Below are 25,672 nucleotides of genomic sequence, written 5' to 3'. Positions count from 1 at the left end.
AAAAAAAAAAGTAAGCTAAATTAAGACGGAAAAATACTTAAGAATGCTAAATGTACCAAAATAACTAATATTAAAAACTACTTAAGTATCAAGCATCAAAAGTAGCCTACCATTAAATGTGTCAAACTGTGACAGAGCGGATGGTATCAGTTCACTCACTCATCCTCACCTCATGTCGTTACAAATCTCCTTCTGCAGTAAACTAATTAATCTGGGGTTAATACTGGCAGTGTTGTTCTTTGTTAGTTTTTGGTTATATTTTATACATATTAATACTTAAGCATATGTAGACATTTTCATCAAGATCAATTAAGAGTAAGTACTGTTCAGTCTTAGTTATGACTGGATGTGAGGGGTCAAAGCTATTGTACAACAGACAGACCATAGATTATGATGAATTTTTCAAACTATTAACACACTAAATAACTTCTCATCACTGAATATTAAAAACTACCTTCTCTTTCCTTGGCGTCTTCACTAGTGATTGAAATCAGTGCATTATATTATATTTTATTATATATATTATATATTTGTATTTTTATATTATATTTCTGTAATAAAAATGTGTATTTATACCGAACATTTAACACAACTTTATCTTAATCTTATGTTCATTTGAAATAAAATACTACAGATATCATCGCGTGATCTGGAATTCTTGTACATCATATGATACTCTGGTTCATGTCCAAAACGCCATGATGGAACTTGGTATTTTGTTATATGTGACGTGTAATGTCTGGTGTGAAGAGTGTTGGTGAGTCTATCTTTGGAAACACAGATCTAGGGCGCCCCCTGCTCCCCACCCACCCACCTTGCAATTTTTTACCCTCCTTCTAGCTTCACGAGGTGCCATGGGGGTCTCTGACGCTAAACCCATCCACCCCACCCCGAGTCTGATCTAAACTACAGCATTCAGGCCCCCTACAAACCAGAGCTGCTCTCATGATGAAGAAATGCCCAGTATTTATAGCCAGGCTCAGTGACGTCACGCTGACGAGTGTCTCTTTGAAGCGTTCGAAATATTTGTGACGTCATGTAAGCGGTGGAATTTTCCCATTCAAATTTAAACAGCTTAATTATTTATCCTGTCATGCTAGAAAATGGTCCTTTAACAAATGTTCACACATAACGACAAATATAGTATATCAGTAAAATATATTGGTAATATAAATTCAGAATACATTCAGTTAAATGTATTTTGCATATATGTTGGTGCATCTATTTTACACAATTTATTTTTCAATAATACAAATTAGTTGCCCTCCCCCCCCAACTGTTTTGATGCTACATTGTACATACATTGGCAATACATTTGTTTTTACACTTTTTGTTGTTGTTGTAGCTCATGAAAAAAAATACATTTAATGCTACATATAAAATTTTCTTTTTCTATCAACCATGATATTTTATATCTATTCACAATGTTTCCATAATATTATTAAGCCATATTTAATTCTTAGCAAATTCTTTTACATTAGGCCTTATGTAGGCCTTCGCCAGAGTTATTTTTGATCAAGCGTGGAGATCAACGTCTATGTTCCCTTCTGGTTCCTCGACTCCAAAATAGTTTCCCTATGAAAATAAAACACAAATTACCATATTAAAAAGTCTACAGTAACAGCAATCGTTATACATCAACACCAGGCCTGTGTATCACAGCATAAGCACTGAGTGAACACAAACCTGAAAGCTTTAGCTTGTTTCTGGAACAATCTCAGCTTCTCAATCTCTTCCGATAGTTTCCTTAGATCATCCCCCTCACATTTTGGAAGCACTGGGTCCTTTGATTCAGGAAACCCAAGAATAAGCACATCATTTCATAACAATGAATCGGCAGGAATGCATTTGAACAGGTTGAAAACTACAAACCAATTCTCATGCACTAGAATTATATTTAAGAAATGTTGAGCACTTCTCTTTAAAAATAACATACTGCACTGCACAGATCTGACAGGAGTTTTCTGATAAGAGCTGGATCTGTGTTTTCAGGAGCCTGATGGAAGCGTCCTCCTGTTTTATGGGCCAGACTCTTCAGAAACTCACAGCATGCTCTGTTTAAAAATGATTCAAACAGATTTTAAAATCACTCTATTGCACATACTGTAACATATACTTTCAATGCACCACTGCACTACTAACTTCAGTAAAGTGTTTCTGATATAAGACAACTGGTTTCTGAACCCCATCCAAGAGTGGATTTTTGATATGCAGTCTGAACAGATGATACTAAGGTAAAATTATGAGCTGCCAGAATAAATTCAAAATATTCTTGGCGAAGGATCGATACAATTGGCCACCAATGCAGGCTCAGAGTTCACCTGTCATGGCAGCTGACTGCGATAGTGTGGACGGTGAAGTCCTTCTCTTGTCTCAGTGTCTCAATCTCTGTCAGTATCCGACTGTGGCTGGAGTCACATCTCCCATCAGTGATCAGATACAGACCCACAGCATCTGCAAAGCCACAGCCTGCCTGGAGCAAAGATGCACGACACACAGTCACACTTACAAACACAAGAAAAACTGAGTGCTGAGCAGAGGGCTAAACATGCTTTTTCCATAGAGCTGTGTAATAATGGTATATAGAAAAGTAATTATTGTGAGTATTGTTGTGAGTACCTGCAGTGCTTGTAGTGTGGAGGAAGCCCCATGTGTGCTGAGCTGATTCAGCCACTGCACTGCCTCCACACACAGCTCCTCTGTGGACTGAACCAACGCCGGCTGCCACATCCGCACCTCTCCAGAGAACGCCAGCATATTAAACCTGACGCACACACACAGATCAGTCACTGAGACACCTGTCAACAGACCTAAATTCAGCACGTCACAAACCACGCCACTGAGCAAAAGCAAAAGCCAACGGAAAATTTCCCTCATCCTACAGGTATGGTGTGAGTTTGGGCCTGTTTGACCAACCAATGGAAGATGGGTATGTGAGTATGTGAGAATGTGAAGATTTGTATACCTCCCTCTAGAGTTTACCTCACGCTGTTGGCATGCAGCTGATCCCAGATCAGTAAAGTCAGCTCCTTCTGGAGCTCAGGGAGGCAGGGAGCCATAGATCCAGACACATCCAGCAGAACACAGACCATCTTCTCCAGCACCGATCCAAACACACGCCTGCTGCCTGCTCACAAATGGAAAGATTCACACGGCAGGAAAACGAGATGAAATAGGATCTGTTCCAAAACCTAGTTAGCATCCATGCAGTCTGTTTTCTGCTGACTGAAATCCTTTTCACACAGCCTACTTTCTGGAACTGCCTTCACGCCGCAAGAATCCTATCAACCCTTAAAGGGATAGTTTACCCAAAAATAAAAATTCTGTCATTAATGACTCACCCTCATTTCGTTCCAAACCCGTAAGACCTCCGTTCATCTTCGGAACACAAATTAAGATATTTTTTAAGGAATCCGAGAGCTCTCTGACCCTCCCATAGACAGCAAGGGTCCTTACACGATCAACATCCAGAAACATAGCAAGGAGATCAGTAAAATAATCCATGTGACATCATGGGTTCAACCGTAATTTTACAAAGCTACGAGAATGCTTTTTGTGTGCAAATGAAAAAAATAACGACTTTATTCAACAATTCTTCTCCTGCGTGTGCGTCACCCTAGTGCCATTTTGGAGAGTACCCACTGAACGTAAATTACATATGCTGTTTTAGGTCAGCTGTGCCACACGGATACGCTGTTTTCATTATAATCAAAGCGTAAATGACGTAAACATTTGTGTTCTGAAGATGAACGGAGGCCTTACAGGTTTGGAACAACATGAGTATGAGTAATTAATGACAAAATGTTCATTTTTGGGTGAACTATCCCTTTAAATTATGCCTGTGCAGGCACATGACTAAGTTTTGGAACAGAGCCATACACTTTTCTTTTTTTTTGGTCAGTCATCTTTTAACGTTGTTTTGATGGATACATGTATTGTACCTGTCAGTAACCACTCCAGTCTTTGGCTGTAACGCTGCATGAGCTTCTCAGTCTGATTGAGGTACTGCTTTAACTCACCAGAAGTCAGATGCAAGTGTTTCACAGTCCCCTATGATGAATATTAAGAGATATGGCAACATGGTAAAAACATATGTTTAGTATGATGTCAGACTGCACTTTGCTTACATTGATTTGGACACTAGGGAATATGGCGCAGTATTTCGCAGACACTCTCTTCTGGACGGACGGCACCAGTTTGTTGTGATGGCAGCATTCAGGTCCAGATATCAGTTTGTGAAGGTCCAGCTTCAGATTCTTGATACCAAACCTTTTCAGCCATTAAAGGATACAAAAACATAAACATTGAATCCTTTGCTCCATTGTTGACTCCTGCGTGTAATTCTGGAGGGGTACCTGTTTAGTTGAACAGATGTCTTCATGTTTTGGTAGTTTAACAGTGGTGATAGACCTGCGCACACTCTTCGGTTTTGGATATTTCTTGAAGACAACACCTAGATAGGACAATCGATCAACGATATGAGCCAATAATGCATATGTGTGGATCTCATGTGCAAATTTTCCGGCTATGGCAAGACAAACAGGGAAATCCATTTCCACTAACCCAAGTTGCCGTCTTCCATGAAGAAGACAGACTGAGACACGTTGGTTTTCCTCTGATCCGCAGACCTTGGCGGCCCTGCTGGTGTGCTGATATCAGCTGATCGGACTATAAAAAAGACCAATTACATATTCTGAGTCAAATAACTAGTCCAGCATTTAGTCTGAGAATCAATCAGAGGATGTTTTAGACTGAGACAAGACATTAGCTGGGTTTCCATCACCCCGCTTTTATGTGCATTTTGAAGTATCACATCAGAATCGAGTGATGGAAACACTGAATTTCGAATAAAAATGCCTTAATTCACAAAAAAAGTTTTTACACTCACTTGAGGTGGCTTTTGACTTGTGCGAAAATGGGTTAATGTGAATAATGGGAGATGGAAATGCATTTTGCGGATAAATTCCTCCAAGTGCATCAAAAAAGTCATGTGACTTTGCACTATGGGACGACAAATCCCGACTAACCAGCAGACTGATCTTGTTACACAGCATCTGAAATGTTGTTAGGGTCATTCAGAAATGCCAGAGCAAAGTTTGTCATCAAAGTAATTCTGTACAATTACCTCCCAGAACTGTTAAACGACTGCGTTCCCAAACAGCAGCATCCACCTCTGAAAGCAATAACCACATTCATTGTGTTTCGTCTGCTCATTCTGAGGTGATTTATTATATATGAAAATTATTATATTCAGTAGCTTCTCCTACTTTTCTTAGTAAATGCATAGTGCCAGTTTTTCAGGAAATGATGATTTTGTTCTCTTTGACTTGTTTGTGTGATATTCCTATTTTGCACATAAGTTAAATTCGCAACTTTGGATGGAAACCAGGCTAATGACATGCTTTCAGAATCTGACATGGACAGAATGAGTCACGTTATCTGCAGCAATATAAAGCAAATGTAAATCTATTTATATGTATTTAGAATCAGTTTGCGTGGCAAATAGTGAGCATTTGGTATGTAATCTCTAATAATTACAGTCAGGATGTTGATAAGTCATCACACCTGGTGGGATAACTGCTTTAGAGCTGTTCGGCCTCCAAGCCAAGCTGCTCTGTGCCAATCTGCTCTTCTGCCTGCTTTCCTGTTCACGTCATACATCATGATGAAAAAGCATTCATTATGAAAACATTAGTCTTTAAAGCTATAATTCACCCAAAAATGAAACTTCTGTCATCATTTATTCCCGTCATGTTGTTCTAGACTTGTATGCCCATAGAGTGAAGGTCAATGGTCACCAAAACGTTTTGGTTATCAACATTCCTCAAAATATCTTCTTTTGTGTTAGAAATAACTACAGGTTTGGAATGAATAAACGCTGACAAAGTTCATATTCCTTTAAAAGACCAGTTTAGACCAGCATGAATTTCTAAGATGGTTTACATAGACTGTAATCAAATAAACCTGTACTTAAAAAAAGCGCATATCAACTAAATGCACTGATTGGTCACTTTGCATGTCAGAGTTCTTGTTTTCATTATGGCTCTCAGCTAGAATCAGCTGAACAGGACTTGAAAAGTCTGGCTATGTGAAACTAATCACTGGTAAACTCTAGCTGAAGAAGGCAAGGTCTTACTGATTATAGTAGTAATGAAGCATTATGAGAGCTGTTGAACATATTCAGCACAGCATTTCAGACAGTATGACGGAACAAGCATTTAACATGTTTGATGGTGAGATGAAGAGAGTGATCTGACCAGTCTAGCAAGGCTGAGTGATGTGGGTCGAGGAGATGGCAGTTGCGCTTTGCGTGTCCAGGCCTGGGGTTTGATGGATGGGGTACTTGTTTCTCCTGAACCCCTGTCAGAGCCCTTCTGGATCAGAGAGTCCATTAATTCAGAGCACTGCAGAAAACAAACAAACATGGATGAAAGTCCAATGTATGATGAATTACAGTTATGCAGCATCAGCAACCACTGCAGGTTATATAAAGTCAACGTAAAATGGTGTTAGCAATCCATTTTACTTTGGTAATCTGATGGAAAAATGTGATTTCACTGTGACTTTAACAGCAACTGGACTTGACTGAAGAGATGATGACGCAGCTCGGATGAGCGATGAAACATCTTCAGAACACAAAGACCTGGATGAACCTTTCTAAACATCAACAACTGATCACTTCTTGCAGGCGTTTCAAACTTTTCTTCGGGGTCCCATGAATTATTTAGACACCGTGGACACAGGTCACATACAGGGCATGTGAGAAAAGCGCCCGGATCACACTGCTCTGAACTCACCTTCTGAAAATAATTAACGGCCATCTCCATTTCTCCAATTAGGGCACTGATGTCATCACTCTCCACGATGCCTGCGGGGAAAGACGAGGCAGAGGCTCATATTTTCCACTGAACAAACACAAGACTTCCCGTTGTAAGTTGCACTGGGTTCAGGCAGCATGTGTTGTACACATGACAGAGACAAAAGCAGCACAACATTCAGAGCTCAAGTAAACAGCAGCTCTAGGGACTTTATACACCGTCTCAAAAGCTGAACAACGAAATAAAACTGAATGATGAACTGTCCGTCCATCCTAATCTTAAACTTCTTTTTACAGTAGTTCCTGTAATTCTGTCCTACCTTCTACTTCAAACTCATCTTCCCTGAAAAAGTCAGTCACGTATCATTCAGACAGTCTCTTCTCACCAGTCTCAGTCATCCAAAGGAAGCGTCCGTTGCCCGCGTGTGCCAGGCCGCTCAGAGCCCGGGCGGTTTCAGTCCGGGTGGCGTAACGGGGCGGAGGGCAGCGGGCAGTGTCCTCCTCTCCAGTGAACAGGCACACGTGGAGATTCAGGTTTGATGCGCTGCAGCGCTCGGACACATAAGCAGTGACAGAAACCTGAGGATGAGAGTATAAAAAACACTGTGACTGCTTTTTGATATTAGCTTGCAGAAGAAAAATGTGAAGATACAACTGTGTCAAAATACAGAAATTGCACCTTTTATTTCTGAACAGCAGAGGGCAGCAGCAGCTTGCACTGTTATTTTTGAAGGGCTCAACATGATTTTTAGCAATTCATCACTATATCAAAATGTGAAGAATAATATGGAGGACTAGGAATAATAATAATAATTTGAACATAAATTTGAAAGAAATAAAGCAGTTTTTAATGAGAAGGTCTTTTTGGTTTTTGTAATTTGTTTATTTTGAGGTTTATAACGTAGCTATCCTTAAATGAAAACAATCTGCAAAGTTGTTAATCAAAAAAGTGCATGATAAATAAAGATATTGTCTCTCAAATGAGAGAGTCGGTTCTGAATCGCCTTTACGAGTCGTTATATTTTCGAATCTTTTACCTGTTACGGTTATACAGTTTGACCTGCCCACAAACACTTCCGCTAGTTAGTGTGTTTACATGATGTTTAGAAGACGCTGGGTTCAAGGATACCACAGAAATACAATTCTAACCTTTTGTTGTGTGCATGTCATTTTACCAAAGACTTCTTCTCTAATCTTGGCTTTTTTCTTTGTAGGCTTCTAATCTTCTTAATTTGGACTAACAAGCTCTCTGAACCACGACCTGTAAGTATGATTGATACGTTATGTGTACATTTTCAATTGAGTGCTCAAAATATCAGGTTTTTGTGCTTATATGTGATGTATACCTAGTGCAGCTTTAGGTTTCCAGGTGAAGCACAATATTACTGTTTTACTGAAGTAGTTCTGATAACTCGCTGTGAACCCACTATTTCCTAAGAATGTGTAGATTATTGTAGACCAGTGGTTCCCAACCTTGTTCCTGGAGGCCCCCCAACAGGAGGCCCCCCAACAGTGTTACAGGGTTAATGCGGGAGAGATGAGTGATTTCGGCTGCTGCTCCTGTGATACAACTGTTCTGCGTTCTGATTAAAAGTTAAGACCAAGCGTCATTTGTCTGTCGTTCTTCAAACATTACAGTAGACATATTTTGGTTTACAAACTGTATTGTTTCATCAGTTAGTCACGTTAGCACTCGGCTAACGTATCCACCTAGTGTTCACAGTTTAGCAGCTAAACTTTAGCTGTGGGCACGATTCGCTTGCATAAGTGTTTTTGTATTTTATGTCATAAGAACAGATTGGAGCACTATATTGTTTTATGTAAAGGTGCTTTGTCAATGGTAGCGCTGGCTAACTGGCTCAAGTACTCATCTCTGTGCCAATCACAACAGTCTTGTCCAGCTGACCAATCAGAGCAGAGTAGGCTTGAGGAAGGGAGGGGTTTGCTCCAAACTTGTTGGGAACAAATCATTTCCTAATCATTGGCAAATGACTCTAATATTAAATGTATATTCTGAGAAAATGTTTTCTGACCTTAGATGCATTTAAACCTATTGTAGGGCACTCCAACACAATATTAGGACACTTTAAAATACCATCTGACCTGCTCTTTAAATTGACAAATGAATACACATTTAAAACATTTATTGTTTAATTATTGTATTTAACTATATTTTAATACATGAATTTAATTACTTTTTAATTGAATAATAAATAAAAACACACTTTAACACATTAACTAAACAGTTTTAAAATGTCCATTTATTTTTCAATTTCAAAATGGTAAATTTTTCATTAGACATTATTCTATATGAGTATCACTTATATTAAGTATATTTTGAAAGATTAATTAAATAGAGAGTTTTAAATATGAGTTTTAATTACATGCATTGCTGTTAACTGTGTCCTGTGAGAAACAAAAGGGTCTCAAGTGGGCTCTTGAAAAATGAAAATTTGATGAAGATTTACTCACCTTCAGAACATCCAAGATATAGATGAATTTCTGAACAGTTTCTGAGTTTCAGAACAGTTTTGTATAAATGTAGCATTACATCACTTGCTCATCAATGGATCCTCTGCAGTGAATGGGTGCCGTCAGAATGAGATTCCAAACAGCTGATAAAAACATCACAATAATCCACAAGTTATCCAAACGACTCCAGTCCATTGATTAATGTCCTCTGAAGCAAAAAGCTGCGTGTTTGTAAAACATCCATCATTAAGATGTTTTAACTTTAAACCATCGCTTTTGGCCAAAATATGAGTCCATAATCCATAATAAGTGAATAATAATGGGGGAAAAAGTCCATCCCCTGTTGTCCTCCCACATCACTGACATATTTGTTTAGAGATGTATTTGACTGTGCATATTACTCTCCTGATTCAGACGAGATGAGTGAATCATTGGAGAAAGCAAAATTATGGAAGACTAATCTATTACCCGGAAGCAACATGACGATTAAAAATTGGGATTCAAATATTCATGGACTGAAGTTGTGTGGATTATTGTGATGTTTTTATCAGCTGTTTGGACTCTTATTCTGACGGCACCCATTCACTGCAGAGGATCCACTGCAGAGCAAGTGATTTCACCAAAACTATTCCAAAGAAAGAGCAAACTCATCTACATCTACATCATGGATGGCCTGAGGGTGAGTACATTTTAAGCTAATTTTTATTTTTTTGGATGAAAAATTCTTCCATTGGGCTGCATTGAATAGTTCTTATTTAATTCCCTTAACTTTAAAGAATGAAACTCAATAAACAAATAAAAAATGCTCCTGTAAACTCAACAAAATACAGTAAGTGAAGACCACAAGAAACATGACCGCCACTAGACAACAAATCCACATCCTGAGCACTACGTGTGACAGGACCTTGGCTTGCTAATGATTAAAATGAACCGTGACTGTCCAACTAACCATATGTTGATCTGGCATGCCGGTGGTGAGGAGGTACACGCCTCGAGTCAGTGATGATTCTTCCTGCTCTTCCTCCTCTAGAGCGCATCGTAGAGCAGCCAGAGTATTACGACCCCCGACACACTCCACTGCCTGAATCCACCTGAACACACACACACACAGAGAGAGGTCTCAGAGCTTGTAAGTAAAAAGATTTATCACCAAAAGACTATTTCTTTCTAGGCTTCAATTAAACTCTAGACCTTGAAAAGCAGAACAGGCTATATTAGGAAATGCACACAAGCTGCACAGATTTACTGTTTTGGGATGAACTCAAACTAAACTGAACTTGGGAACAAAAACAATTGCTAGAATGAAATACACAACTTAAATGGAGTAAGACTAAGTGAACACAGAATGAAATGCCTGAAATGGATGAACTACTATTAAGGTTTTTTGTTGTTGTTGCTGTTTTTGTTTTTTGTGATTTCAGTCATTTTTATCAAAATCTGATCTGGTAGTGCAGCATGAGCAATAGCAATAGTGACGCCTTAACAAACAACACTAATGAAAGGCATTTAAAATCAGAAGATGAGAGAGAGAACAACAGACTGTGAAGTCAAAAGCACATCCTGTCCTCTCTTACAGCCAAACAGCTTGAAGGTTTTCATGGGTGGAGGGCACCATCTTCTCCTGCCACGACTTGACATCTGATCCAAAACTGTGATGAACATTGACAGATCACATATAGTATAGTGAATGTGGCAGCAAACAGGAAATTAACTCGACAGATTACATGTTACTCATTCCTGCGAAAAAGTACACTTCGTGGCATAATATGCTATAATATATTGAATAAAATATTGTTAATTTTTAAAGTATGGTTAAAATAAACATTAAAATGAACATTAAGTCAGGGTCCTAATATAAGCTCACTGTCAGTGGCTATTTATTTCCATCCTGCTCATTTACTGTCCATATATAAACAATCAAGTCATGGAACTACATCTTTAAACAAAGTATAAAGAGTTCAAAGAACATTAATGACACTTTTCACAATGTGTGTTTGTAAATGTGGCTCCACAATACAAATTGAGATAACAAATTCAATAACAGGTAAGTGGCTGAGTCATGTGACATGCTGAAGTGCTCTGGAGTGAAGCCATGCAGCTGCTCTGCAGTATTAAGAGCAGGTATGTGTGCTGCGCTCCCAGGCAAAATCTATTAAGACTTCTATTTCTGCCAGACTAAAGTAGATCGCTCATGACTATGCTAAAACAGGAGCAGACAACTGCTGAAGACTGACGATAAATGGCACAGAGGCTTTATACTGGCCCATTACTGCCTTCATTTCCTCTGTGTGATGATGCAGATATGATTGTGTTATTAATAAAGAACACCGGCACTGATTTCTGTAAAGCAATTTATGAATATGATGTGTTTGTATAGGCATTTGTATTGGATGGCCAGCTGTAGGGGCCAATTTAATGTACCATTTTTAAAAATAAAGGCCCCAAAAGGGGGTTTCACAATGATGCTTTATATAGTAGAATAACCATTTTTGGTTCCCAAACCAGATTTTCTGAAGAATCTGAAGAACCTTTTTACCCTATTGTGAAAAGGAAAGGTTCTTTCATAGATGCCAATAAAGAGCTTTTACTATTAAGAGAGCGTGCTAGCCATCCGGTGGTAATACCACAGTACTTTGATATATATCAGGAGCAAAACGGACACAGCCTGACACTTGTACCAACCTAAGAATAATAAAAAAAAAGCTACTGCCTGCTCTATTATCTAGTTCATATACTGTGTATATATATATATATATATAGGCCTATTCATTTTTCTAAACTGTTGACTCTGTTGCCAGGATCCACCACTGCAGCTTAAATAGGCAGGTCAGATGATGTCAGAATTTTTTCTCCTATTAAAATCTTTGTTTATTTACTTGGTATCTAAATGTGGGATTGACAGCTGGACCACAAGTCGACCAGTGTATCGAGAAAAGTCTCAGTACTCCCTATCGCCGGTCCATTCCTGCTTGTACCTGAACTTTGCTGCTCTGGTGCAGTGCCACACACAGATAGTTTATCATTTGCATTTATGTGAGCTGTTTTGCGCTAGACTTCAAATAATATTAATGTATTAATATATCAATTTAATGTATAGATGCAAATGTTAGTTTTTACAGTGTTCCTTTTTCTGCAGACCAGACTGGACTCTATAATATCCTGATAAAAACATCTACTTATTCTTTAGTTTTGCTATTGTTCACATTTTAGGATTAACACCACCATCAAAACTATACTAAAAAACAAATGGATGTATGGGAATTAAATGTTAAATCAAAGCCATCTCTATCATTTGTCTAGATTCAAGATTTCCTCATTTTAGTCGTTCTGTAAAGCAACAAAAATTGAGCTTTTATTCACATTTAAGCATTGATCAGTGCACATCAGATATGGTTAGCAGCTCAACTGTACGTGCTTAAAAGCAAGAACAAACCTCATTGGTTTTCATTTAAACTGCTTGGTAAATATGGATTGCATTTCTGATGTCTGTATGAATTTTTTAAAGGGGTAATATGATGCGATTTCAAGTTTTCCTTTCTCTTTGGAGTGTTACAAGCTGTTTGTGAATAGATAAGATCCCTAAAGTTGCAAAGACTAAAGTCTCAAACCCAAAGAGATATTCTTGATAAAAGTTAAGACTCGTCCACGCCCCCCTGAAACGCCTGTTTAAACGAGTTAAGTCTTGTATACGTAGAGATGTGGTTTTATTTGCACTCCTAAAATGCAATGTTCACGCAAAGAAAGAAGGTGTCACTTTGATTCTCGCTGTAGCATTGTTGCTGTCGCCGCCGCCATGTTGTGGAGACACTGTGTGTGGACACAACTAGAAATCAGTGGTTAAGTTGTAGTTAAAACACTGTTTAAGAACAGTTCAAACCAAATATTTAGATGTGTGCAGGGCATTTTACGGAGGACTGTTTCCTGAACCTGGGAGAGTTCCCGGCTGTTCTGACTCACAGTCTGTTAGTACGTTTTCATATTTAAAGAATTTCCCACTGACAATTCAAAGGCGAGTCACAAATACAGACATGGTTTTATGTTTACGCGGCAAGATACACAATGCTATGCGTAAAAAGACCATATAAGTCATTATAATCAGTAATTATGTCCCCACTGGATGCAACAAATGCCTCGTTTGTAATGGGTTTTACTGGTTTTGTCTCGTTGTGCCGCAACATTTCCGTCACACACTTTAAGGGGCGCAACATTTCCATCACACACTTTAAGTATTCACCCAATCACAATGCACTGAAAAGCTGGCCAATCAGAGCACACTTCGCTTTTCAGACCGATGAGCTTTGTAAAAATCGATGTGTTTCAGAAAGGCGGGGCATAGAGGAGCAACAATAATGTACAGTATGTGGAAAATAATATGTTTTTTGAACCTTAAACCACATAAACACATTTCATTACACTAAATACATAAAATAATGTTCTTTCTTAGCAATGTCATATGACCCCTTTGAAGCTCGAAAGTTTTTTGGTGGAATCACTGTGTGTAAGTGTGTTCAAAATTGGTGAGTTTGACTTACACAATGACATTGAAGCTGTGTTTATCAGCCAGCTGCTCCTGCAGTAGTATGCGGATGGCATGCTGGATATGAAGCTGGTAGTGGACGTTCATCCCAGACATGTCCAGAAGAACCTGCACCCTGCATGGAGAAAGACAGAGAAGAACTACAAGTGGAGTTCCAGTTCAAAGGAACCCAACACAGTGTGCACTGATTTTTTGTAAAGTCCACTTTGCAGGGTGCTGTTGAAATAATAGAGACATATCTATACTGTCTAAAGGTTCTCACCTCTGCTCACACACGGTTCCCCATATCTGCTGGCTGCCCGTCCGGTTCAGCCACTGAACTCTCCTTTCAAACAGATGCACAGCACCCATGAGTCGCTTCTGCATGCCACACATGAAAGACAAAACAAAGAGAAAACTACAGAATGCCAAAGATTCGTAACAGATGGAGAAAAAAAAAACACATTGAAATACATTGTACTATTTTCTTTAGTCATTTTAGTTAAATTGTGGCCAAGTTAGCAAGTTGGAGGTTAGAAAAATGGTTAGCAAACATTACTTACAATGCTTGAAGGACTGCAGCTGGTTTTATATGGTTTCTAGATGGTCTATGTATGGTATATGAAGTTTTTGGTTTAAAAAATGTACCTGGTACTTTTGCAGTGATGGAAGATCGACATGCAGATTCTTCACTGTTCCATCATGCCACTCAAACTGTACCATGACCCGCTGCAGACAAGCACACTGAGTTAGTTCAGTAAGTCTGCTGTACAGGTGAACAGATGGGCCTCAAACTGGATTCATAAATGCAGCAGGACATGTTCATCACCTCGTGAACTGTAGAGGAAACAGTCTTTCCCAAGACTGGCACAAACATCTCTTGTGGAGAATAGGCATTACGAGCCAGCAGCTGATACAGATCCAGCTTCTGAGCTGCATGAACACAACTGTTAGTCAAGACTAACCACTCTGATCAAAGAGACTTACCCAAGATATACACTGGCAATTAAACTGACTCATGCAAATATGTTTGACTGTGCTCTCTTGAAAATGTCACATTTGTCATATGTCAATAATTTTGTAACATCACAGAAGTGAATGGGGGTGTAAATACTGAAAAGTGAATCAAACAGATATTCTCTTATCAGACTTTGAAAAGGCATGGCATGGCAGATACCCTTCAGGCCGTGGGTCTTCAGCCATTCACTGGAGCTGGTGGGTACTGGGCCTGTGGTTTGGATACACAGTGGAGCACTGAGAGCAGAACTTACAGGACTGAAGTCAGAAAGAGTCAGACTGTCCAAACCTGTGGAGACCTGTGAAAAGTGAAAGTTTCCGGGTCTCATAACTTTATAGTATGTATCATAGGAGTAAACTGGTAGAAAACACTAAATTTCACAAACCAAAAGTGCAATGGTACTAGTATAATTTTTAGACATGTACCATAGCAATACCATGTTTTACTGGACATATACCATGTTAGTATTTCTTAGGGTACATGAATGCAGCATTAATATTCACCCTTGTGAAAAAGAAGTATATTTAGCATACTATTAAAAAGAGTACTTATTACAGAAATAGCATGCTTTAAAATAATATATTTAAGTGTGAACTTAATGTAATATCTTCGGACACTAAGCTGTATAATAACTGAACATTTATGTTATGGGTAAATACATGTATGTCATGTATTTAATACATTTTTTGTGAAAACACGTGTACCAATGAAGTTCCAAATCAGAACATTTAAATATATTAACTTTAAATGTAATAACAAGTAATACTAAGTTAACACTGATATTATTACAAAGTGCACATTTTAAAAGTGTACTTGCAAAACAGTCACGAACGAGCGCTCTACGTACACTTTCATTAATTTGATATTATTGGCAAGTACAGTTTATTCAAAAAATACACTTTTATGATTTGGAATGCACATTCAGTAGAATTAAGGGCACATCTTTTTCACAAGGGTCATTCATGGTATGCATCAGAAACCGTTGTACTAAAATATCATCACTCTACTAACACAGTACTTTTCTGTAATTGTCTACGGAAGGTATGTAAATGTTTGCAGGATCACCTCTGAATCAACAGTGACAGCTGTGTCTCCCAGTCGACCCTGACGCATGTTCTGAATTTGGGTAAGAACACTGCGAGCTGCTTTAATCTCCGCCCACAGCAGGTCTACATCTGTACTGCTGTCCACTACACCCTATTAGACAAACACACACAGATGTTCCTACACTATTTATGAGATAAAGTGGTCCAACAGAGTATTTGAACACTTACGACACAAAAATGTCTGAAGGCCATTAGAACAACATTTCGAAGCAATTATCATCTGCAATCAAAAGCTGCAGGAGGTTTTCTCTTCACTAACTTCACTCGTCTTCAACATTTTTTAATCAACTGTTTTGGTGGACAGATGAAATCATTTATCCTTCTTTTCAAACACGGGTGTCCGAGAGAACCACATTTAAAGGGACAATTCACCCAAAAATGTAAATTATGTTATCATTTACTCAACCTTATGTTGTTACAAACCCATAAGACTTTTGTTCACCTTTGGAAAATAAAGACATTTTATATAATTTTAGACATTTGTAAATAATTATTTGCTTGAAAAGTGTTTGACAAAATAAATGTCACTTTAATTTTATTTTGTTATCTAATAGAATAAAATTTGTATAATTTATGTGGCTTCAGTGTCTGAATACAGTGTCACCACTGTATGTAATTTCGATTTCATTTCAATTTAAGAGATTATATATATTGAGGATTTTTTTTTTTACAGATTACCAGTGCAGCAGAAAACAGGTGATATCTCCCCCCGGAAACTTCTGCCATTTGCTTCACAGTCTCCTATAACAGGACACATCAATCAGTAACAATAATGAGAAATGTCCCTCTGCATATTACATAAAGACCGTCTGTGATGATACTCACAATGGCGGCTGGACTGCTGCAGCTGTAGGCGACCGCATGAACACAAGGTATTTGGTTCTGAGTTAAAAAATCATGTATGACATCTGCTGTCTGATCAGGGCTGAAAATAAAAAATAATCAGTAGATAATCATTATAAGGTTCCAAACATAATTTCGCATCAGTAACTTAAACTGCAAACAGTGGCCACACATTTTCAGCTGCCTTGTTTCCAAAGTATTTTTTCTTTTTATTTTCTCCATTAACTTTCTGTGATACAGAGTTCTGAGTCAAGAACCAAATTAAGCCACTACATCATGAGCCTGAAACATTTGATTTGAAGCAAAAAAAAAAAGAGGGTGTAAAGAGACTAGATTATGTGATTTGCAATGCTTCATGGGAGCGGGCTGTTGAGTTATTTATATTTCCACCTTGCACTGACTTTTGTATGGAAGCCCGTTTCTGCCAATAAATAAAAAATAAAACAAGGTAATTACGACATTTTATCTCACAATTCTGACTTTTTTTCTCAGAATTGCGAGTTCACAAATTGCAATTCTGACTTTAAACTAGCAATTGAGAGTTATAAAGTCAAAATTGCGAGTTAAGTCAGAATTGCGTGATATAAACTAACAATTGAGAGTTATAATGTTAAAATTGCGAGTTATAAAGTCAAAATTGCGAGTTATATAGAATTGCGAATTTTGACTTTATAACTCTCAATTCTGACTTTATAACTTGCAATTGTGTGTTATAAAGTCACAATTATGACTTGTTTTATTTTTTATTCAGTGGCGGATACGGGCTTCCATACTTTTGTCTTTTACAGACGAATATAGCACCCATTTAACAACCTCACAATTCATGGTGGATCTGTCTTGAAAACTTTATATGTCATCACTTAAAATCTGTTTCTCCATGGAGAAAATGAGAAGGATTTTTACTTCTATAACCCCGCTGTTGCGCTCTATTATGCTGGGAGAGGAAATAGGCCTAGGCTGCCACTTTTAAACCATCTCCTCAGACATTACCAATTATCGCACTCAAACTATTTAAGGAAAATAGATTGCAAATATGTCTAAAGGCGGCCGTGAATGTGAAGGAAATGAAAAGGCGGCTGGCTCAAGTTAAGTTAAGAAACAGTGATTCATCACAGGAAGACAATCTCTCACCGAGAACCCAGGATGATGAGTAGTGTGTCCAGCTCTGAGTGGGTCAGTGCCCTCTGTAGCGCCTGCAGGATATCACAGCCTCCACCTGCCCGCAGCTGCATGACCCATGCACAGCACTCCCTGAGCCTGAGACAGCATGTGTTCACTCAGAAAGAGCCTCCTGCTGAAGACTTTCAGCAAACTCATTCATGTTTCTTTACATGTAGCATAACAAAAAAAAAAGATACTGTAGCTATATTCCAAAACCTAGTGAGCTGCTTCCGTAGGCAGCATCATAGACAAGCTTCCAGCATGAAGACTGTTTCAAGAGCTAGGTATCGTATTGTGCTGCTGTCCAAGATTCTTTGTTTTACACATAGTCTAAAGAAGCATTGCCAAACAGGAAAACAGGTCTCATTGCATCCACTTGTTGGAAAAATTGCTAACAGCAGAATGAACTGATAACTGTAACTTTAACTGAGAACTGTAAAAATGCTCTGTATTTAACGAAGCATGTAAAAAAGACCTGAACCAGAAGTGATGCAACCTGTTTACAAATATGCAAGTTTGTTGCGCATAACTGCTATTGGAATGGTCAAAGTCAGTCCACGAACACTTGAGAGCAAGTATACACACGTTGCCTAACACTCATCAGGCCACATAATATTGCTGCATCTTCCATGAAAGTTCTTTGGTTTGTAAGTGTGAGTGATCAGCAGATTCTTAAATGTTGATTGTTTCAAGAAGGAGGACACACTGACATGTCTGGAGCAGATAAATGAGGTATCTACATGTAGATACTCATGCACTATTATCTTCACAACATGCTAATGTCAGCTCTATTGAAATCAATTGTAAGGTCAGTCTCCCTCTTTGTGTGAGCTGCAGCCCATACACAGTCCCATATGAGGTTCTGTTTCAGTAAGGACAGCAGTCATTTCATCACCATGTTTCAAGCACAAATGTCTTGATGAATAATTCATTCTGAATGACGGGAGGCCAAAAACCTTGTTTAAAGTGTGTGTTAGAACCACGGCCTCCTCTCATTATCTCATCTCCCCCTGCCCTTTCATCCTCTCCTCTTCTCTCTAGTGATTTCTTGGCATCTATTACAAGTACAAACTGTTCTCACATGTGCCCACTCATCCCTCATGACAAACCGAAAATAAAACAAGCAGTCTCTATAAACTGACACTAAGCATCCTAATGAAAATAATGGCCCGATGTCAGGGCTTTTTTATGATCACTGTCTGTATTATGAAAATAACACTGCACATATTCAATTAGACATCTATAAAAAATGAGTTGTGTGTGATCTGTGTTGTGGAAACAACGTCACCCACCTTAGTAGACAGGTATCTTGTGGTTTGTCCCAAAGGCTGCTGACTTCTGAGCCGTAGGACAGCAGATGCAGCTGTTTTTTTGAGGGGAGTTTGTTGTTAATTGGGGTTTTTTGTTGTTGAAGTATAAAGAGAAAACAAAATGTGTGGAGTGTAATTGATTAAATGAATAAATTAAGCATGCAGTTGAAGCAATGACTCATTTGGGATCCTACTAGAAGCTCTCGCTGTAGATCTGCTAGTCTCTCTGTACAGCAGTTCAAATCAGACGTGTCAACGAGCACTCCGACGCGGGACCCGTTCACCACCCCAAACACCTGACAGATCAAACCAAACCAACACAGGACATCAACGTTCTGCTTAAACCAGATCCATGGACCGAAGATCTCAGGGATTCAATTTACCTTCCTGTTTCCTTGACTGAGCCACTTGATTTGATCATGGTACATCTCAATGGCACTAGAAAAAAAACCTCAATTAAAAATTCATTTCGGGGTTTTATATATATAAAAAAACAATGTTATAAGATGAACACCTTAAATCATGAGCCATGATCTGTCAGTGGTGTTCTAAAGCCACCTGTGTCTTTTCAGTAATTTACTGCACCCATCATTGTGATTCATTTCATCAGTTAATCTGTCATGTATTTTGTCATATAATGTTATTAATTCAACTTTTTTTGACAGGCCTATGACATGTAGTGCATTCAGCAGCACTGAGAAGGATAAAGTATCATCATGGTGACTGTGCAGTGGAGGAGATGATGCTCACATGTAAAGCTGTTCTTCAAAGTCTGCCAGTGACTCACTGCTGATGTGCATCTGTTTGCTCACCCCGTCTCCTCTCTCAGATCTGATATATTATGGTGTATTCATTTGTAGACAGAGAGAGAGAGAGAGAGAGAGAGAGAGAGAGAGAGAGAACACTATTTACAGTCTGGTACTTGTTGGAAAAAAATCACAAAGAACATGTCAGAGTCATATTTCACCAAAAGCAAATGAAAAAAGGCAATGTTTTGCATAAAGAATAAGACAATTAAACACATTTCTCGCACAAATTCTTAGAACTGCTATCACTTACAATAGTTGTTTTATACAAATATCTGGACCCACCAATTACACATGAAAACACGAGAGCATTAAAAGCATTAATGCACTGAATTGAAAGCATTACTCATTGGGTCCAGCACCTTTTATTAATCGTGACTAAACTAACTGGCACAAACTGACAGTTTACAGTCATAATGCATAACAACATGATAATCAAAAAATAGGCATAATTTTTATGCCTTAGCACATACTTTAAAAAATAATACTTATTATGGAAATAATATACTTTATTAAAAATATACTTAAGTGAGAACTGAATTTAAAGTTTTGATACTTATTTGCATGTTTACATTTATATTAAATGAATTAAATTGCACTTTAGAGTGCTTTTCTGACAAAGTAATGTTTTCCAGTTGTTGTTTTTTTGTTTGTTTGTTTTTTGACCCATTTACATCTTTATATGTTATGCCATAATAATTCTAGTGTTATTGATATATGGTTTAAGAAAGTGTACTGCCAAATGTATGAGAATTCATGCAAAAATATACTTAATTGTCAGTTCTACTGAGTTTGAATGTTGTAATGATAATTTAGTACATTTAAAATATAGTAACATTAAATGTAATATCAAATAACACACTACAGTTACAATTATAATCAAGTACTTTACATGTGCTTTAATTAGCTAGTCTTAGTTAACTTTAAAATAAGTGTATTTTTTTAAAGCATGACGAAAGATGATTAAAACAATGTTTTAAAATGTAACTTTTTTCTTTTTTAAGAAATGTATGTAAGAAACAGTCATGAAAGTGTGTTCTCTTTAAGTACAATTTATTTCTTTAATGTTATATTATGTCCAAGGACAGTTCTTTAACAATATACTGTATTTTTAAGTACAAGTGCACATTCAATACAGTTAATCACATTTATTTTTCATAAGGTTGTGCTTTTCTTCCTGTAAAAGAAGCCCCACAATACTATCTTAAATGTAACTCTCTGTCAAATAGTGGCTGGTTTACTGTCTGTATTAGTGGTGTGTATTAAATCTAAAAGCATGGTTTATAATTTCATAAAAATAAAATATTGAGCTTGCATTCTCGTTACCTGATTTTTTTTTTTTTTTTAAGAACAGCAGGTAATTATAATTCTACCAGACCCAAACTAATTCACTGTTCTGAAACAACATTTTGAAGAGATAGCGTATGGGGAGTTTGTTGTTGATGACATAACCTGTGCCAAACAAATCTGCAGTCATTTCATACACTTTTTGACAGCTTTGTTAGTTATAATGGGAGCATTCTAGATTGAGAATTCACATTGCTCTTGGTGTAGACAGGGTGCGATGAGTCTATTGTTGTGTAAACTTACACAGGAGCAGTGGTGCAGAGTGACAGGAGGTGAGAGAGAGACAGTCCCCAGCTCTCCAGACCGCTCGACTCCAGCCAGTGCTCTGAGCTCTCATACACATCAACATGATCCATCCGCTTCTGCAGGAGCTCAGTATGAATGATGATTCACAGGTCAATAATACAGCATGTGCTCACAACAAAACCAGCTTGATGATTTCATACAGCAATGGAACTTAAAGGGATACTCCACCCCAAACTGAAAACTTTGTCATTAATCACTTACCTCCATGTCGTTCCAAACCTGTAAAAGCTTCGTTCGTCTTCAGAACACATTTTAAGATATTTTGGATGAAAACCAGGAGGCTTGAGACTGTCCCATAGACTGCCAAATAAATAACAGTGACAAGGTCCATAAAAGGTATGAAAGTCATCGTCAGAATACTCCATCTGTCATCAGTGATTCAACCGTAACGTTATGAAGCGACGAGAATACTTTTTGTACACAAAGAAAAAAAAAATAATGACTTTATTCAACAATTCCTCTCCTCTGTGTCTCTCCACATCACAGTAGATGATCGTTCATAACGTTACAGTTGAACCACTGATGTCTATTCTGATGATGTTTTTCATACCTTTTATGGACCTTGACACTGTTATTTACTTGTCAGTCTATGGGACAGTCTCAAGCCTCCTGGTTTTCATCCAAAATATCTTAAATTGTGTTCTGAAGACAAACGAAGCTTTTACAGTTTCGGAACGACATGGGGGTAAGTGATTAATGACAAAATTTTCATTTTGGGGTGGAGTAACCCTTTAAAGGCTATCCAATATGTAAATAAATGTATTACTTCATCAGAACAGACTTTGTAGAAATGTAGCATTTTGGACTGTTTTCACTTGATCTGTGCATATTTCTCTCCTGATTCAGATGACCTGACTTTTTTATTGGACAAAGCAAATATAATTGTATTTTAACAGGAAGCAATAAAGGTAAAAATGTCTAAATGATGAATTTGAACACTTTTCACTTGATAGTTGTGGATTATTGTGATGTTTTCATCAGCTGTTTGGACTCTCATTCTGACGGCACCCATTCACTGCAGAGGATCCATTAATGAGCAAGTGATGTAATGCTACATTTCTCCCAAACTCCCAAACAAACAAAAACTCAACAACATATTGGATGCCCTGAATGTGAGTACATTTTATTCCTTTAAAATGTATTATTATCATTATTATTATTATTATATAACTGCATGAATAAATTTAGGTGGCAGTCAAGTCACCATTACATTTTCTCTGAAGACCGGTGGGATTTCCATGGAGGCCTGATCACTCACAAAGCCAGACTCATAGGGACTGAAAGGGATATGAAAGGGAAACAAACAGAAGGAAAAGAAAGGGCTCTTTATAATCTAGCACAGATGAATACAGAAAGAAAAGGCTAAACCTGTATAATCTCACCACTGCTCCATACGGAGATGCTCTTTTCTCTGCGGGATCTCCCAGGTGCTGCAGGTTCTCTGTGAGCGCTGAGAGAAACCAGTGTATTGTTATGAACAATGCTTTAATCTTGGAGGATTGATCTCTTCATACTGCAAACACTCTTCTACTATAGAAAGCTACAGTTGTTACCTGAAGGTTACCTGCCTGACTTGACCCATAAAAGTGTCTTTTGTTACTGTAACATAGTCAGGTTAATCCAGTTATAATTGCTATGAGAGTCTTTGTCATTCTGAAAAAGTTTTCATTCGCCTGAAATCATCATATCAATGTATCTTAGCAAATACAAGAATCCCCTGACTAACGAGAGTGCTCTTCTTACATTGTTTTGTTACAGTGTGTCTCTATGTTACCGCGTGCTTTACACAAACCATTACCATTTTACAGTACCTTTCAAACGTTTATATGGTAATTAATATTACATTAATAAAGCAAGGAGGCATGACAATACAGACATTCGTAATGTTACAAAAGTTTCAAACATCAAATAAATGCTGTTTATTCATCAAAGAACCACGGTTTTCACAAAAATATAACAGTTTTCAACATAATTATAATTATAAGAAATATTTCTTGAGCAGTAAATCGGCGTATTAGAATGATTTCTGAAGGATCACGTGACGCTGCTAAAAATCCATCACAGTAATCAATTACATTAACAGTTACTTTTAAATTGTAGTAATATTTCTAATTATTGCTGTTTTCACTGTAACAAATAGATGCAGCTTTGGTAAACATAAGAGACTTCCTTCAAACACTAAATCTTACCTTTATTTTGTTTGCTGCTATGTTTATGTTTGCTAAAGCGCTTTTAGTATTGGCTGTGAGTACTATATAATTATTGTTGTTATTATTAGTGAATTATGATGTAGTCCTCTGCTCATGTATTTTAACGATGTTTTATTTTAACGAAAGATAGAAATCGATTCTATGGTTACAGTAGAGACGAGCTAGCTGTGCTATTTTGCAGGAAACAGAGCGGTAACCATGGTGAGCAAGGTTATGAATGTTTACCTGCAGACTCCGAGCGGCGCAGAAGTCACTGAATGTCCTTGTGGGGCTCAAACACTGATCTATATAACGTTAATCTATTATAGGTATGTATAATGGTTCAAACTCAGCAGTGACTGACAGCCGCGATCTGTTAGGCGTCTCCATAGCAACGGCCGAGTGCGGCGTCGTGGCGGAGCTCGCGAGCTCGAGCGGACCGTGTGTGATCGGGTAAGAATCAGTGCAGTTATCAGTTACTGCTCAGAATGAACGCTGCGCACTGGACTTCAGCGCTTCCTGCAGCATGATGAGAACAGGTGTGCTACACAACTGATGAAAAACCTTGATGATGTGTTACAAGGAAGAAGATATAAACACTTTTTATAAATAACTTCACATATAAACGATTTTTTCTAATCTTTTTTTTTTTTTTGCTAAATTAATTTTATTATCTATTTAACTATATGCATAATTCCTTACTGTTAAACAAAGCTGTGAATAAAAAAAATCATGCATAATGTAGTGTTATGAGTATCACTGATAATACTGTTATAGTTTTTATTAACATTAATTTATTCATATTAATTTTCCGTTTTCAAATTTCATTTAAAGCTTTAGTTTTTTGTAGTGTATATATATATATATATATATATATATATATATATATATATATATATATATATATATCAAATATACACACACACATACACACACACACACATATATATATATAATTTCTATTCACTCTTATTTCGGCTTAATTATAGAACATTAAGCTAAATGAAAATATTTTTTTTTGGTTCTAGTTTTAGTTACGATATTAGCTACCTACCTGATGAATCTATCTATCTAGTATCTATCTAGTATCTATCTATCTATCTATCTGATTATTTCTATCTGATATCTATCAGAAATGCAGCCTTGGTAAACATTAAGAGACCTCATTTAACAAGACTGATTTTTTTTTTAATTATTCCAAATTTTAAACTCATACCAAAACATGTTTTACAAGGAAGTGCTAGTGTGAGGGATGCTCCATATTTAAAGGTTCAGTAAATGATTTCAGTAACGTCTGCTTGAGTTAAATCAGATCACTCTATTTCTTCAAGCTCTTTCCAAAACCCTCCTCCAAGAACCTGTCAGCAAACGCAATGTGAGGAAAAGCTAAAGAACCCTTTAACATTACATTCCCTTGAATTGCATTGACAGTCTGACACTTTAATTGAACAAATCCATTTAAGTTTTGAAAACTTGTAAAAGTACACTTCCAAAAATGACACCAGCAATCTCAGGATTTTTAGTTTTACTTCAATGTCAAATACTGACAAAAAGGGTCCATGAGCAGAAGCAGCCTGGTGAGAGAATCTTTCTCTAGCTCAACCCGGGTGATGTTTTGAATATTGCAAATTTAACTAGTAGTTGCTAGGCAACCATACATCTCATGCTTCCAAATATTACACAAAATGCAATTAGCCACAGATTCTTCATGCATGCAAAGTTTGGTGATTTTTCCCCATCAGGATAGAAAGTAGAGCAATCGCTACAGCTGGATTCCTAAT

The 25,672-nt window shown here is 37.5% G+C and overlaps 1 protein-coding gene across 1 annotated transcript; it reads right to left on the bottom strand.

The window, feature by feature from the left end:
* Positions 1-1,387: 1,387 nt before the first annotated feature.
* Positions 1,388-24,514, bottom strand: vwa3a (von Willebrand factor A domain containing 3A). Its single transcript, XM_042731523.1, has 33 exons — positions 24,138-24,514; positions 23,085-23,152; positions 22,913-22,979; positions 21,640-21,758; positions 19,994-20,074; positions 19,627-19,681; positions 19,437-19,539; positions 19,226-19,331; positions 17,904-18,029; positions 16,755-16,854; positions 16,608-16,670; positions 15,889-16,020; positions 14,983-15,121; positions 14,635-14,738; positions 14,454-14,534; positions 14,089-14,186; positions 13,822-13,941; positions 10,864-10,938; positions 10,239-10,380; positions 7,204-7,396; positions 6,798-6,868; positions 6,258-6,404; positions 5,566-5,644; positions 4,564-4,668; positions 4,356-4,453; positions 4,128-4,280; positions 3,942-4,050; positions 2,983-3,127; positions 2,620-2,764; positions 2,322-2,473; positions 1,937-2,054; positions 1,687-1,784; positions 1,388-1,575 (listed from the first exon to the last, which is right to left on the bottom strand). Exons 2-33 carry the CDS (start codon positions 23,093-23,095, stop codon positions 1,536-1,538), a joined length of 3,375 nt encoding a protein of 1,124 aa, XP_042587457.1. The 5' UTR covers positions 23,096-23,152; positions 24,138-24,514; the 3' UTR covers positions 1,388-1,535.
* Positions 24,515-25,672: the final 1,158 nt, after the last annotated feature.

The sequence above is a fragment of the Cyprinus carpio genome, chromosome A3 (genome assembly GCF_018340385.1).
Source record: "Cyprinus carpio isolate SPL01 chromosome A3, ASM1834038v1, whole genome shotgun sequence".
NCBI lineage: Eukaryota > Metazoa > Chordata > Actinopteri > Cypriniformes > Cyprinidae > Cyprinus > Cyprinus carpio.
Note: the sequence above shows the minus strand (reverse complement) of the source record. Positions and strands in the feature narration are given on the sequence as shown.

Excerpts from the sequence above, each read along its gene's own strand:
- vwa3a (XM_042731523.1), bottom strand. Across the intron at positions 14,739-14,982 it reads GAAGACCCACGGCCTGAAGG|CTCAGAAGCTGGATCTGTAT; the intron begins GTATCTGCCATG and ends GTGTTCATGCAG. Across the intron at positions 7,397-10,238 it reads GCATGCCAGATCAACATATG|GTTTCTGTCACTGCTTATGT; the intron begins GTTAGTTGGACA and ends TCTCATCCTCAG.